General features: G+C 38.2%; 1 protein-coding gene across 1 annotated transcript in view; it reads right to left on the reverse strand.

Moving 5' to 3' along the window:
- BRCA2 (BRCA2 DNA repair associated) overlaps positions 1-17,436 on the reverse strand; it is a 40,301-nt gene that overhangs the window by 5,446 nt on the left and 17,419 nt on the right. Inside the window, 10 exon segments of the mRNA XM_035900477.1 lie at positions 2,858-3,002; positions 5,135-5,290; positions 5,974-6,325; positions 6,639-6,809; positions 11,709-11,896; positions 12,385-12,575; positions 13,586-14,004; positions 14,376-14,445; positions 15,876-15,968; positions 17,159-17,436. The exon segment at positions 17,159-17,436 is cut by the window's right edge and continues 30 nt beyond it. Coding sequence (XP_035756370.1) covers positions 2,858-3,002; positions 5,135-5,290; positions 5,974-6,325; positions 6,639-6,809; positions 11,709-11,896; positions 12,385-12,575; positions 13,586-14,004; positions 14,376-14,445; positions 15,876-15,968; positions 17,159-17,436 — 2,063 coding nt within the window.

Below are 17,436 nucleotides of genomic sequence, written 5' to 3' on the forward strand. Positions count from 1 at the left end.
ATAGAAACAAAACACTTCTATATAGGAAGTGATATATGTGAATGTATGTATATATGTGTGCATAAGGAAAATACAAGCAGAAAAAATATTTCATTTGTTTAAATACAACATAGATTAGAATATTACACAAACTTTGGGAAGCCATTACCAGTGTCTGCATTTAGGAGAGGGTAGGAGACTTGACGGGCTGCCACAAAACTTCATTGATACTTGACTATATTTTCTGTATGTCTGTCACTTCCTCTCATACAACAGAAAAGTCTCACAGATACCAAGATCTGGGACAACAGGTGACCGCAGGCCTGCACATGAAGCCTCCTTAGGACACCAGCTAAAACCCAACTTTATTTCATTACATCAAACTATTACCCTCTTCTTGGGTACATGATTTTGCTGCTAGCATTTTGATGAATTCCTTCGGTGTAATAGACTGCAGGATAGACAAGTTTACAAGTCAAACATAAAACAACTCAATGAGGTGACCGATATATGGAAGTTCATATCAGTGAAGTTAAGAATTATAAAGCAATCTCTGATTTCAACTAAGAATTCAGTGGTGGTTTTTCGTATTGTTTATGTGGTGGTTTTGTTTGTTTGGGGTTTTGGGGTTTTTTTAGGGTATGGCTTTATTTGCCTTTTCCATGTTATTTGTGAGGGACTCCAGGTTCTGAGAAAGCAGTTAGAGAACATCTCAGTGGTACAGATCACCATGAGAAAGACTTATGGAAAGGGAGAGGCTATCAGAAAATGGTTGAAGTTGGAAGGGACCTCTGGAGGTCATCTTGGCCAATCCTCCTGCTCAAGCCGGGTCACCTACAGCAGGCTGCCCAGGACCATGTCCAGTGAGCTTTTGAATATCTCCAAGGATGGAGATTTCACAGCCTTTTTAGGCAACACTGTCAGTCACCCTCACAGTGAAGAAAGGTTTCCTGATGTCCAGAGGGAACCTTCTGCATTTCACTTTGTGCCCATTGCCTCTGGTCTTGTCATTGGGCACCCCTGAGAAGAGCCTGGCTCCATCTTCTTTGCATCCTCCCTTCAGGTATTTATGTACATTGATCAGATCCTCCTGAGCCTTCTCTTCTCGAGGCTGAATAGTCCCAGCTCTCTCAGCATTTCCTCTTCTGTCAGATGCTCCAATCCCTTAAGCATCTTCATGGTCCTTCATTGGACTCTCTCCAGTATGTCCATGTCTCTCTTCTACCAGGAAGCCCAGAACTGGACACAGTACTCCACATGTGGCCTTAACAATGCTAAACAAAGAGGAAGGATCACCTACCTAGACCTGCTAACAATACTCAACTTGTTGTCCACCAGGAGCCCCAGGGCCTTTCCAGCTGGGCAGCCCCCAGCACGTACTGGTGCATAGAGCTGTTTGTCCCCAGGTGCAAGATTTGCACTTCCCTTTGTTGAACTTCATGAGGTTCCTGTCAGCCCATTTCCCCAGTGTGTTGAGGTCCTTCTGGATGGCAGCACAACCCTCTAGTGTATCAGTCACTCCTCATAATTTCGTATCATTGGCAAACCTGCTGAGAGTACAATCTGCTCCATCGTCCAGATCATTAATGAAGATGATAAAACAGGACTGGACTCAGTGTTGATCCCTGGCGTACATGAGTTACAGGCCTCCAACTAGACTTTGTGCCACTGATCACCACCCTCTGGGCCCAACTGTTCATCCTGTTTTCAATTCTGTCTGCTCATCCAGCCCATGCTTCATCAGCTTCTCTATGAGGATCGTAAGGGAGGCAGTGTCAAAAGCCTTACTGAAGTCAAGGTAGACAATAGCCATTGCTCTCCCCTCATCTACCCAAGCTAGTAATTTCATCACAGAAGATTGTCAGATTAGTCAAACATGACTTCCCCTTGGTGAAGCCCTGTTGACTACTCCCAATCAATCATCATCTTGTCCTCATGTGCCTGGAAATGGTTTCCAGGATTAGTTGTTCCATCACCTTTTCAAGGATCAAGGCAAGGCCGACTGGCCTGTAGTTAGTTCTCTGGGTCCTCCTTCCTGTCCTTTTTGAAGACAGGAGAGACATTTGCTTTCCTCCAGTCTTCAGGCACCTCTACCAGTCACCATGATCATTCAAAGAGGATCAAGAGCAGCCTCACAAAGACAAGACATCAGCCAGCTCCTTCAGCACTTGTGGGTGCATTTCATCACCAATATGGACTTACGTATGTCCAGTTTGCCTAAGTATTCTCTAAATTGATCCTCTTTCACTAAAGGTATGTCCTTCCTTGCTCCAGACTTTCCCCTGGTCTCCAGGGCCTAGGATTCCTGAAGGCCAGTCTTGCTAGTAAAGACTGGGGTGAAGAAGGCACTCAGTAACTCAGCCTCCTCCATGCCCTGTGTCACCAAGGTCCCTGTCCCATTTAGCGGCTCCCCTGACCTCAGTATCTCCACAGTCCCGCAATGTCTGTGAGGAAAGATGCCCAGTGCTCAGCCTTGGTGTTCAGGTCTACTGAGATACATCCTAAGCAGCGCCCACTTCTGGGTGAAATATTACAATGTCAGATCTTTGAAAAGAACGGAATTACCAATTCTACAATTTCCCTGAGCATTATCTCAGTGGTAATTTTTTAGTAGCCTGGCTTCTAGTTTCCTAGATAGCTGCAAAGCCAAGCAATTAAGTTATATAACTGTTTTGTTCTGAAAGGTCTTGATACACAGGAAGCAAAAAACCTAAAACAATACAATACAAACCCTACAACAACAAAGAAAACAACCCAACACCCTATCTCTGCTGCTCTATCATCAGAGAAGTTGTTGCCAGTTTCTTTAAACTCTTCTGTAAATGCCAAAAAAGTATTTGTGTTATTATTACATGTTCTGAAAAAATGAAAGCTTTACCTTCACGCTTTTCATATTCTGCTTGGATTTTTGCAAACAGAGCTTCCAGTTTCTTTTGTTGATCCTCTGCGTGCTTGGCAGCCTCCCTTTCTTCAGCTCGGCTGTTACGAAACACGTATGAACCAGCTGATGTCTTTTCCATCCACTGAAATAAAAAGAGTCAAACAAAAAACAGACTTTTTTTTTTATTTTTAGCCTTATCTAGCTTCCTTCTAATACTCACTGCTAAGCAAAAATGCTTTAAAAAATGAACAGGCAGCAGATCATAAGTTCTTTCAGTATAATAGATAAAAGGCAAAACCCCACAGCACTCGTTGGTAAATCTTCACTTTCAAGATATACAGACAGAACAGAGCAGTAGTCAAAACTGCATGATATAACAGCTGAAGAAACCATAGCTTATAGTAATAAGTATTGATGATGTAATTTAGAAGATAGCTGGATCCCACTGGTAGATACATTAAGATGCAAACCATCAAACTCAGTGCTTAAAAATACTGCAGAACTGCATTCTACCCAATTTGTCTTTCCACATCAACTGTACTCTCTGTTTTAACATGCTAGATGAGATGCTGTAAAAGAACTATGACATCGTTCTGCAGATGCTCTGAAACTTCTTCTGCCTGAAATGGTTCCATAGAACTACAGCCTTGTCCACCACCCTGCCAGAACTGGCTTGCCTGATGCCTTAAGTGCTGGGTTTGAAAAGACAGGCGAGCCAAACAGAGAGGTCACTGCTGCTGAAAGTGGTCCCCTCCCTCTTTTCCCCACAGTCCCCTTGCAGTGGCTCTAGCACATAGCTGACCTCATCAGACCACATCAGTTTGTTAATTTGGTAAGACAGCATTTTGTTGGGGTTTTTGGGTTGTTCTTTTTTTATTTTTTTTAATTACTATTATTAGTTAGTTACTTGTAGTTTAGTGAATTAAATTAGCTAAGCAACAGGATCAGAAGAGCTCCAGGTTTAGCATAGAGAAGCAGCAAGAGAGTATAGCGAGAGCAGGATGAGGAAGGGTTGAAGGAGTGATCCTTACAAGGCAGTGAACTGTTGAAATAGGCTCTGCCTGCAATGTATTTCCTGCACTATTCACAGTTTGGCACCTTTAACTGGGGTTACCGTAATTCCTACACTCCTTGACTCTTGAGGTAAAAAGGAGACAGACAGCACAAGTCTTCCTATCATTTTGGTAGGTTTGAACAAGAGTCTCAGTGGTTTTTTTTTTTAAAAAAAAAAAAAAAAAAAAAAAAAAACCTACATCAGCACATCAGTCTCTTGATACAGTGAGATACAAAGCACCTCTTTCCTCCCCAGCCTGGAAGCCATTTGCTGCGATGTGGTTACAGATTACAGTCCCCTTTCTGGGACCTAAATAACTGTTAGTTCAATCAGGCAGTTCACATATAAGTGCTGCCATTTCCTCCATTAAAGTAATGATCTAAACATCAAAAGTAATGATCCAAACCAAATATTGCTAATACCTCTGCAGAATTCATTCTACATCGACCAACAGTTATACAACACTTTAGAAACAAAGCAATGAAAAAAAATCCTCTAGATGTGCATGCCAAGTGTAACACATTCTAAGAAAAGTTAACAGAATCTGAAAGTTGTATCCTGGTTAAACTGTTAACAATAAGAGGATTGATTACTAACAAAAATACTGTTTCTTTTTGTAGTTGCTATTGTAGCAAGTAGTTACAGTGAAGTCTGACCGTATTTAAAACATCTGGATATCAAGTGGTATTTAAAACATGTTCATTCTATTTTACACCATAATCACACTGTATTTTCAGTAATATTTGTAAATAATTGATCATAGACAATATAGCCAGCTACATGTAAGAAAAAGTAATCTTACTAATGGTTATAAATATTTAACTTCTTTGAAGGCATATATATGTTAATAATAGGAAAAACTGTGTTTCACTTCTACTTAGGAATTGAAACTGTCAATGTTTTTTTTTTCTTCTTTAAAACAAGCACTGTGCTTTTTAGATTACAGACCTGAAATTCAATTATTTCTGGCTTTTTGAGCTGAAAGCAAAGCCAACCAGAAGATACTGAGCACAAACTGAAATTCTTCTTATAGCAGGATAGTTCAGTTCTGAAATATTAACTACATGCACACTGCAAGAACCAATCCTGTTCATTTTACACATAATGGTACCTTTTCTTAAATTTTTTAGCTGTCTATTACATCGGAATGACATAGCAATTAACTAATATACTTTAGATCTTGTAGAACCTGTTAGATTCATAAAATACTTATACCATACCTGAATAGGATAAGTTCTTTGAATAACTATATCAATACACCCCACTGCACCACCCTCACTGTAAAGTGATGACAAAGGCAAAGGAAAAGGTCTGGGATCCCGATGAAATCCTAGTTTTGCATGCCATCGTGCACATCGAGTGCTGTTCGCTGAAATCTGAATATGTTGAATGAGAAAATGTCACTGGTACGTCAAAAAGATATCCAGCTTATTATACCTTGAGGAAAGACTATTTGCATGCTGACCTCACTAAGAAGATATAATTTTTGCACCCAAACATATTACATTTTAATTTCACATTTTCTTTCAACACTGAAGAACTTATTTTAAACAGAACTAAAAATGTGATGAGTTAAAATTCTCTAGGAAATTAACATCTATGAGACAAGCCATTGTTCTATAGCAGAGGAGCAAAATTTTTATCCTGAAACTTCACCCAGCACTTTAATCATCCTCAAACAAATCAAGGGCCTCCCCCACAAGCCCACCCTCTCACAACCTGTTTTGTTCCCCCCATTCTTCCTCCAACTCCCATATTGGCTGTGATGGATAAATACTTTTTCTAACTTGGTGCTTAACCAAATTAAGGAGCTGGAACTGACAAAACGCAGCAAAACTTGGCAGAATTTTGTATTATAAACTTCTCTTCCAACCCTAATGAATAGCATCAGCTGCTTTGTGTCATGTCTTACAAATCTGGTTATTAAACTTTGACAAAAGTTTGTCTGTTTATAAAGCCCTTACAAAACTTCTCTGTTTACAAAACGTGGCTTAAGTAAATAGCATCTATCACATCTTTCGGTCACATCCCATCAAGCTGAACTAATATTTTGGTTTACCTTTAACATAAGGGAATCTGGAGCTTCCAGTGGCGTACATCCATTTTGAGAGCCAACAAGTTCTGCTCCATGCACTATGATCTTCTGACCAACAGTCAGCCTTCTTCTATGTAAGAAAGCTTTGAGAGGTGGATCCAGAAGAGCTCTAATCCCATACCAGCCATCAGTAACTTCAATTATTGCTGCTGCTTTTTTATTTTCCACATTCTTATTGCTACTGCTAGGAGATACAACGGTGTTTAGCGATATGATTTTAGAAACACACAGTACAAGTGTTTTACCTGCCGCATCATCTCTCTCTGTTATTTTTTTGATTGCTGATCGTTTACTTTTATCAACTTCCAAATCATACCTACAAAAAAGAATTCATGATGCTTTGTTAAAGCAAACAAAATCCATCACATTGTTTTTCCTTAAAAACAATTGTAGCAAACTATTGCTTAATCAGTCTAGATGATTAAGTACCACTGTAGCAAAGCAAATGTTATCTAAAGTTTTGCAAATAACATGCACTACATTTTTAATACTGATATGCAGAAGTTTAACAATATAAGCATTCTGATAAACAGTGAATACAAGGTAGAGGTGCTTATTTCATAATATTATGAACTAGAAAGCACACAGTATCACAAATTACAACTCCAAATACATTGTTATACACATACCTATATTTCAACTGCAACAACACTGTTTCTGGCGTCAAACATCTGTTAGCAAATTCACGTGGAAAAGACACTTCCATGGCTGCCAATTTCCATACAATCCACCTATAGTGATTGTAAACCCAGGCCTCTGTTATTAGCTTGGGATCCACACCAGGAGTGTCACAGAGGGCTCTGCAGATAAATTGTTAATAAATTAACCTGAAGTCCACTGTTAATTTTTACTTGCCTATTTTTCCCTGGCACTGTAGTGTATATACATAGGCAACATTAACAAAGGAATATTTACTACAATGAAAACAGAAAGGTTACATTTTTACTTGCCTATTTTTCCCTGGCATTGTATTCAGTGTATATACATAGGCAACATTAACAAAGGAATATTTATTACAGTGAAAACAGAAAGGTTACATTCTATAACCTGATCTGGCTATTGTCTGACTACTGAAGCCTTGTCCTCATACGCTTTGGCAGCATGCACGAGCATACATGCATGCATTCTTAAAATGGAGACTTTTGACCCTAGCAGTAGCTCCAGGGGCGCACACTGTCTGCTTCACACAGTTATGCACATAGCATAGAGGGACAGAGGTGTGCTCTAGTCCCTTCAGCCCTGGAATTTCCCCTGCTTGTTTGAGGAGTTCATTATGATCCACCCCCTTCTACTTCACAGCTTCCAGAGTTGTGGTTTGGGTGTTTTGGTTTTGGTTTTTTTTTTAAGCATGCATGTGGACAACACATTTCAAAGAACTTTCAGTTACTACTACTTTCTTCTCTCCCTTGAGCGACCACTCAAATGGACTTTCATTCTGTGTTGAGTCCAAATTGTACCACCATGACCTGCATGAGTTGGGTTGGAAATATCTGTTTTTTCTAGCTCCCTAGGAAGGCCACTTCATTAGAGGAGAAATTCAAATAGGTAAGCCATTAGACTGATTAGAACACAAGTTAAGTCCTATCAAAAAGTCAATTTCCAACTTGTCAGTAAGCCTCAAGAAGATTTTAAGGAACTGTATTGCAGTTGGGTGAGGAAAAGAAACGATTTGAAAACCATATATAAAGTCATATACAGGAAGATAAGGAGCAGGCATGACCATAAAATTAATTATTACTACATGAGAAGAAAGCAAAGCAATCTCAAACATTAGGAGATACTCTGGAATCTTTTGTGAAGGACAATGCAATTCAGGAGTTAAAGACAGAATTCAGTTCAAGATTAAGATCCTAAATACAGATGACTAAATGAAGGCATATAGTTGATGCAGAGCTAGTTAATATACTTAAAGGAATAAAAAGACTAATTCAGCTGACCAATCAGTAGGTATTTATTCTCAAACATTGAAGGGAACCTCTTGTGGAACAACCTCTACAAATTACTCGGGAGTGTGTCTGGTACTTGGGGTCAGATTGACACTGCCACCCAGAGCAGATTCTGACACCAAAACCACCGTGGCTATTCTGGGATATTTGGCAGTATGTTGGTGCTTTCTCTCTTCTGTTCTGAAAACTGAATGTGGGGAAAGCCATATATCTGATGGCCTGACCACAGAGTCAAGAGCACATCTGAAAATTACTATTAAGACAAGCTGCTTCTGGAACAAGTTGGATTGCTTGAGAAGGCCAATATTTGGCACACCTAGGCATAAGACATTTTGTGCAGATACTTTAATATCTTTCCCATTCACAGGAAAATTGTGTGAAATTAATCAAGATTACCTCCAACATGCCTAAGCAGAGATTGCAAATACACTGATCCAGAGTTGGATGCATTGTTCCCAGAGATCTACTGCTTCTTGACAAAAACAGCCTCAAACCTCATGTTTCCTATTAATTTGGGTAGTGGCATTGCTTATCAGCCTGGAAATAGCAATTTCACATGAGAAAAGAATGACGAGCTTGTTTTCTAAAATGCATGCAACTCCAGCAAATAGACATGTAGCAAGACATCCTGCACTGTTAACTGCATGTGGATGGACATCCCAGACAGTCTTTTACGTATCTACTGTAAATACTTTGTAGGAACATTCCATCTAGCAAGGTAAATCCCCAAAACATTCAACAATCACGTCACCACTGGAGGGAAAGGCAGAATCAGCGATGGTATTGCTAATGGCAAAATACTTGCCAAATGGGGAGGAAACAGACAAGTATCAAGTTAGGTCAAGTTCCGCACACTCTGCCTTTGAATGACTACACAAATGCATATGCCTACACGCCTCACAGCTGTCCATGAAACAGTGAGGGCATGCGATGCCACAGGGCGCACAAGGGAACTGTGGGAGGATTAGCTTTGCTTCACAGTATTTAGAAAAAACCACAATTTTAGGGACTGCTCTGAGATAAACGACTTACTGTCAAATAGAGACTTGAGACCTTCCAGAGCAGCATGCAAAAATTCTTAGAAGCCACTTCTAAACAAGTGAAAGACAAGAGGGTGACTGGAAATGGCCAACTAAGAGCAAATCATGCCTAACCAACCCAATCAATTTCTATGATGAAGTAACTGGTGCTGTGGGCAAGCAGAGGGCAGTGGAAGTTGCATGTATTAGCAAGGACTTTTAACAATTTCTTTATTTATCATGGAACTTATCCAACCAAGATATGGGCTGGATAAGTAGATAAGGTGGGTGGAAAGTTGGCTGGACTGCTGAGCATAAAGAACTGTGATCAATAGTATGAAGTGCAGCAGGTGGGCAGTAACTAGTGGCACCTCTCAGATATCAATACAGGGACAAATGTTGCTTAATATCTTCATTAACAATCCAGATGATGGCATAGAACACACAGTCAGTTTACAAATGACAACAAATTTGGGAAAGTGGTTGATAAACTGGGGGGCAGGGTCGCTATTTAGAGGGACCTGGACAGGTTAGAGAAAAAAGCTGGCAGGAATTACATGAAATTCAACAAAAGCAAGGTCTTGCACCTGCGATGGAAAAACCTCACACAACAGCAACAGGCTGGGGCTGACTGGGAAAGAGCTTTGCGCAAAAGGATCCAAAGTCCTGGTGGACAACAAACAACCACGACGCAGCAAAGTGTTCTTGCATCAAAGAAGCACAAAAACATCCTGGGCTGTATCATGAGCAGAGCCAGGAAGGCAGTGAACCTACCCCTCTCTTCAGCACTTGGGAGACTGCATCTGAAGTTCCTGTCCAGCTTTGGATTCACCAGGACAAAGATGCTAGTATACTGGAGCAAACCCCACAGAGGCCCACCAGGGTGGTCCCCCTGTCCTCTTGGATGCTAACCACATGACATACAAGCTAACACAGCTGGGTTTGTTTGGATTTAAGAGAGAAAGCAAAGAGACCTTATTGCTGTCTACAGCTACCTAACTGGAGGATTCAGAGAAGACAGGGAGAGATTCTTCTCAGAAGCACACAACAAGAGCAGGAGACGCAACAGACACAAGTTGGAACAGGGGAAATTCTGATCAGAGATAAGGGTTGGTTTCGTTGGTTTTTGGTTTGGGTTTTTTTTTTAAACCACGGGAGTGGTCAACTGGCACAGGTTATCCAGAGAGGTTGTGTAATCTTTGTCCTTGGAGGTGTTCAAGACTGAGCTAGCCAAGCCCCCGAGTAATTAATCTAATTGAAATTGCGTTGAACAGGGGCTTGGACTGGGTGACTGCCAGCAGTCCCTTCCAACTTAAACTATTCTATGATTCTGTGAATTCCAGCATTTGATTGATCTTCACTGATTAGTTGTTGGGTATGGACACAGAACATCTCCAGTTCTCCCAAGATGAAAAAATATTGTTGACACCAAAAACATTTCCCAAAGTCATGACAAAACTTTGGCACCAAAATTGTTTCCCAAATTCATGTGGGAGAAGGTAATAATGATGCTGACTCATTAGCAAGCAGAAAGCAAATTTTTTTTCATGAGGAAGCACAGATCACAACGTGGAAGTACACATCTTATACTAGTCAATTTTCCCATACTGTATTACTGGCACCAACTTCACCAAGTCAAACTTTCAAATAAAAGCAGTCCTTGAGCTTGGAACAGACCTATCTCTGTCGCACTTTGGTACGGGGAAGCAAATATTGCAAACCTCTTGAATTCTGATACTACGTAGGTTGGCAATGCATGCTTGACTACAAATACTACTCAAATGCAGGTCCCTGCCTTGAGTGTTTGTGTGAATGCATACCAACAGTAACACTGACTTGAAAAAAGAACATCTCAAATTTACAGAGGGAATTAGAAAATAAATGGTGAAGTATTTTCTGAAGTTTTGCTGGAACAACAGTACTCTGGTAGCTCCTTGTTCTGTCACACATGCTTTTGATGACATTATAATGTACAAACTTGCTTACAGTAAAACAAAACATAATTTTTATGAAAGTGTTCATGAGAGATGCACTCAACACATACACTTTTTCCCAGCTCATCTTAAATGACTCGCAGAAGGAGGGATAGAAGGACCAGGAAGAGTGCAAGAGCAAGGATTGGTTTTGCCCTTTTTTTTCCTTTTTTTTTTTTTTTTTTTTTGCTTCTTACATCTACTCAAAAGAAAGCTTGAATGAATCAGTGAGTTTTACTACTGAAGTCTTTGCTTCCTTCAAATCATATGTCAGCTTTAAAAAAATTATATTGAAAAATGTATTTTCAGCCCTGTCCTGCCAAAGAAGCCCTAAGCACCTTCCCAATCAACCTTCATTCCTATCAAAAAACTCTAACGCTCAACAGAAATAAATCTTTTTCCACTTGAAAGAAAAATCAAAACCTATTCATGCTAATTAAACAAAATGGCAAAGTGCTGAATAAACAGAAAATAGTAATATTTTTCTAGACAATTTACATTGTTGAAGGACCCCAGAAATTTTCTAAATTGACTTTGTATGCTTTCTCTAATGGTCAGTGAAGATCACTAACAACATTAGTCTACACAGTAAATTTACAATCCTACAATATCTTTATTTATACTAACAGAGGTATACTAGAAATGCACAGCAAAAAAAGTAGTCAGAGGGTTCAAAAAGATTGCTGGGTTGGATTTAGTCTAGGGGCTAAGAGGATCACTAATATATAGCATACTTGTCTCAAGTTCGTAAGTAACAGTACCTGTAGAACTCCTTTTTTCCAGCTTTTCCCTCATCTGTAGGTATTAGCCATCCTCCATCAGCAAGTTGCATCCCATTTCCAGCTAATAAATACTCCTTACTGAAAAAGTCTTTGATGAGAAACTGGAAAGATTCTGCATTTGTGCTGTTAATTTGCATGCAGTGTTTTGAAACACCGTATGTGTAAAGCTGCAAAAAAATCAGATGAAAAAGACAAATTAGTGACAATACAGTAAGAATTCAGCTGAGAGTTTTTATATCTAATGTTATAAATTCAGATAAAATTTTTCCTTGATGTTGAGACAGATTTTGCCTGACCTTGTCATTTTGTATGTAATCCAAGGAGAATGGAGGAATTCCCAGCAGTTATTTTAGCAGAACAGCATCACAGTGTGCTTTAAAAGTGTTTAAAAAAATTCAATAGGTTTTGTACTTTCACTGTACCAAAAGCATGAGGCTTTTGATATAGGCTTACCTGAGCTTAAATTTTAACTGTGTGTTATCTTAAAACAGCTCTTCACATGGGTTAAAAGTCAATAGTAAGTAGTATAACAGCTACTGTAAATACTTATCTCAAAACTGAAGAATGTATCTATTCAAAAGCTACTCAGTTATTGTTTGCTTGTCTTAAGGAACAGACCACAGGGAAGATGCACAATAAAATATTATCAATATACCTCTTCCGTAGAATAAAAACTAGGAGATTTCTCCTCTACTGCAGTTTTCAGAGAAATTCTATTTCTTGCAGATGTTTTAATGACATAAAGACTGCCTGGCTGTGAGCTAATATTTTGCTTATATTTCTTTTTAATTCTCATTTCCTGCAGATCTCTAGCACAGCGGAGATTTGTCATCATCTTGATCATAGCTGCGAAGGGAAAAAGAAAAAAAAAAAAATCAAAACTTTTTTACAGTATATATCCATTTAAGATATACAGGCACACCATAAAAGCAGATTCAGAGAAGCATGTTTTCTAAGCCACTCTAATATTCTAAATAACATTATTATTCTAAATAATATAAAGCTTTTAAAAAACAGTGTTTACTGAAGGCATTTGAATATTTATATGAAATTATTTATATTAAATAAATATAAATGTGTAAGTCCCTGAACTAAACTAAAATCCATATATTGTTTGCATCAGACTGAACTCCTGTTTTCACAGAAAACTCCAAATGAACAGAAATTGGTTGATGATGATGAGTCCATAATCCCAAGGTTTTGACCTGTAAATAGGGGATCTAATTCTGCAAATGCTTATGTACCTGTTCAAATATATGCAATGAGTCCTTCTGGAAAAAATCCAGATTATTTGAATGTAAAAGTTACATAAATTATACACATGGAAACATTCAAGAGAGCTTAGAAAGTGTAAGCCCACATGCTAAATAAAGTCAAACAGTTGGGCATTTAAACTGATTCTTTGAAAATGACACAAATCGGCCATTTATATGGTTAAGCCTACATTTTAATTAGAAAACAATGAATACAAGCTTCTACAAAAGTGAATGTAGTAAGGCTAGTTGTTAAGGTTCCTAGAATATTTTACTTGATGAAAATCAAGTATCAAATGAAACAGAAGCCATCTTAAACATCTGTTTCTGAAGCACTGTATGAAAACAAATTTTTCGTGTTCTTCATTAACTTTGGAGATGAGATGAATATACTTTATTAGCAGTGCAATATAAAATATTAGGAAAGCAATTACTTCCTAATTTTCCTGAAAAAAAAATAACCAAACCAAAAACCCCAAGCCTAAAAAGAAGCATCTTTTTATTTAAAAATGAAGTCTGACAGAATATGCAAAACCCTTAAAGGTTCAGTCAGTTCTTATAGTTAGTACTCACAATAGGTAAGTGATCAAAATCTGAAAATACCTGAATTGCCATTTTCTAGGTCAGTGTCTGCTGTGTGCTGGTTGCAAGACTGGTGATCCTGAGGTTCAGCAATATTTTGTTCAGTTATGATCTGATTTAATTCTGTCTCTTCAGTCGTATTTTTGCTTATTGGAGAGTCACATCTTTTGCTGCTGCCTTGTTGACCTGTAGAAAATGTCAGCTTGGTTTTGAAGGGTGGAACAAAAGTTTTGACAGTTTTGTTGGATTTGTACAAACTTCTTATTTCTTCACTCTCTTTTGCTGCGGTCTTACATGGAGTAGGAACCCCTGAAGTACTATTTGAAGACTGCCTTAGCGCACAGTGCTGAAAAATGGCAGGTTGAGATTTGAATCCTTTGAAGTCTTGATCTGGTAGAGTAAGGGTAGGATTCCTGACTTCTTGACGTTCTTTAGTAGCCCTATAGAGATGAAAACATTTAAACATACAGGTTTCAGCTTCCTGACAAACATTTTTGTCAGGATTTTGATATTCTTAATTTAGTAATACAGAAAAGACAAATATCAGTCTTTGACATTTTAAAAACTGAATACTTAATTTCTATCTGTGGAGAAAAAAGGAAAGTGTAAAATTTGTTTAGCATCTCACTGGTCTACTGCAGCAATGTGTGTTATATGGTAATTTCATATGTCTATTTTTAAGTAAAATTATTAGTCTTTTATAAAGTTGTGTAGCAAAGTATTACCATATATTTTTAAAAAGTTTCAAGAGCTTGTGAGGTTTTAATAAATGGCATTAGAAGAACTCTAAAATATATTATAAATTTCTTACTCAGACGGTTGACAAGTTATAGGTTTTAAAGGAACGTGGTACATAAATTTTCTTCTGTCTTTGAAAATGCCTGTAAGATAATTAGAAAAAAAAGTTTGAAATGGTATATTACATAGATAGATACTTAAATCACATTTTTTCTATATTAACATTATAAATATATATAAAAGTTTCCAGAGTGGATTTAAACAGCTTTGTTCTTCCCCTACCCCCCAAATAAAATCGTTGTATAAAACATAAAGGGTAAGTGACCACAATGCTCAAGTCTCAAAAGTTCCTATTTGTGAGCCTGCAAGATGTTTTTAGGCTCCTGAAAGGGAAATGTTTACCATATATTTAATTCCAGGTAGGCTCACCATTAAATTTAGAATTCTTTTAGCAACCTTTTTTTTTTTTTTTTTTTTAAAGTTACAACAGAAAATGGCACATTTGCCCAAACTCCTCCTTCCATCACTGAAGGACATGCTTATCTTGCAATGTAACCAAATCATGTCTGCCTGGAATTTAAACTCATTTTTGCTATGCCCTTAGGCTGCAAAGAAGAAGTTTCGTATGAGAAGTCACGTATACAAGATGCCACATGTTCTAGAAGTCAGAGGCAAGACTATACCAGAGATTAGAACTGCTTTTAGTTGTTCCACCAAAGAATGACACTGTTCAGATCCTGCTGCAGGGCAGGATAATATTTACATATGAAGGGTATAAAATTATTCTCTGGCAGCAGCTTACAAATTCCATTTAAAACTTTCTTTAAATCATGGGTTTTATGCTTGGACAGATTCAGGACAGCATTTAGGAACAAATATACTGGTTAAACCAATATATTTGATGAATCCCGCTACTGAATTCTAGGTCAGAGCATGCAGTGCTTAGAAAGAACGAGTTCCTTAAAGGACACAACTAATCCCATAACCAAAAGCCATAGACAAAATCACATTATCCTAATAGCCTAATCACTAACTAGCTTCACATAAAGCATCAACTCAGACTTTAAAACCTTGATTTCACTTTCATAAGCTTCCATATTACTGGCTTGAAATATTAGAAGCATCAGTAATGTAGACACCTACTAGCAAGTATATTCTTCAAAAAATACTACACGATGAAATTACTAGTACCTTCTCATTTTCCTGTAAATAGATTTTAATTGAGAAATTACATATCAATTACATATATGCTTCCTAGAGACTAGAATTTGTGAGATTTAGGATTGTGAGAAACTGGATAAATTCCTACCAAGCTGGAAAGTAAACTGGAGTTCTTGCATAAGTAGTACATTGTAATATATTTAGATTCTACACAATAAGTCATACCATTAAACATGTGATTTCAAGTCAGCAGAGACATTACCATAGCAGCTTCCCTGAATTTTCGTGACTATATTGACAAAAGCAGCAGTTAAGCAACCTTATTATATGTTAGTTTATTGGAAACTGAATAATTCTAAAGATAACTACTGACATCAGATCAATACTTAGAACACAAGATGACTAAAATTACCATCAGGGGTGCTTTTTGAAGCTTTCAAAGATCTGGGGGGATTCTTTGTTCTGTTAAATTCAAGCAGTAGCTGTCTTTTAATTGGAGGTTCTCCTAGGATAAAATCACAGATTTTTAGAAGTGATGTTCTTTTTAAGTTCAGTTTCTTTCCAATACTGTATAACTTCATTATAATTTCTAAATAAAACATTCAAGAAGTCAGAGCACGCAGAAGTAGCAAGTTTTCAGGTCACACACTTGTATGAAATGGCCTTTTCAAACACAGAGCTACTTCACCACAATTTGCTGAAGTTTCTTCTATACAGAATTAGAATGACTGTATATTGTGTAACCACGAATGATCTCAAGACTCCATATCATCAAGTCTGTTACAGAATCTGTTGTGGTCAGTAGGTCTGTTCCGTCTAAATCAAAATTTGTGACGCTTAAGTTGTCAAACATACTCAAGACAGTGTGCCTCAGAAAGCACACCACAGTGGACTTCAGCAGCACAGCTCACCTGCATCTTCTTTTGCACTTTCAGTAATCAAAGAGTCCCTACAGAATTTTAAAAAAGTGCATAACATCTTATACAGAAGCTGTAACTAAGGATGTGGTTCAGCTGTGTCACAGGTGCTTCAAGTTGAACTGACAGACTCCCACCTGCCTTTTCCACGCCCACCCAAGCTTCCCCACAGTAGCCTGCCCAACCTTTGTACCTGAGCTTGTGCAGCTAGGCAGTGGCTCTGTTGCAATCTACCCTTCCATAAATAGTTTTCAGCTGGCTCAGGTCCCTGAACAGGTCTGGGTGACTGAGCAAGCATTAAGTACCAACACTTCAGCCCTAAGCCCAGTTTTAGACGGTAAGAAACCACGCTTTTGGACGGACAACTATTTTTCATATCAGGCTAGCAGTCTCAATACAAGTGAAACTTTGTCCTCACCTAGAAGGCACAAACCAGTGAAAATGGAATTACTACTTCTCATTTTTCAGTTAAAAAAACCCACTAGATTTGTGCAAAGAGGAAAAAAAGAAGTCTGCTCAGAGAAAAAATAAGCAGTAGCTTTCTTCCATAACTTTATGATAAAAAAGCAAAACCTGCACACCTTCAAAATTACTAATCACAAATTTAGCTTGTACGGTGTATTTAAGGCTGGAAAGAGGGGATGAATTACTGCCTGCAGCAAACACTAAGAGTAAGAACTTCAATTTCTACATGACCTAAAAATCAACGTGACATTCAAAGAAGCCCCAAACAACCCACTGTGAAGACATACAGAGTTGAACACAGACAAAGACCTACCGAGTGATCTTTTTTCTTCAAAGTGCCTCTTCCCAAAGGTCTTATTTTGAAAGTTTTTATCCAGTCTGCCACTGAAGGACTGCGCAGCATTGATTTGTGCTCCAGAATCTGAAATATCATCTTCCATAAAAGCTCTTGCACTTTCTACAGCCTCCACTTCCAAGTAATTTTTTGGAGTTTGGAGAAGACTAATATTAATTTCTGCTTTAGCAGTAGCACTACATGAAACTGCTTCAGACTCTGTTTTCATCCCCAGATTCAGCTGCCCTTTCCCAAAG

The sequence above is a fragment of the Egretta garzetta genome, unplaced genomic scaffold (assembly GCF_000687185.1).
Source record: "Egretta garzetta isolate BGI_Z169 unplaced genomic scaffold, ASM68718v1 scaffold40, whole genome shotgun sequence".
NCBI lineage: Eukaryota > Metazoa > Chordata > Aves > Pelecaniformes > Ardeidae > Egretta > Egretta garzetta.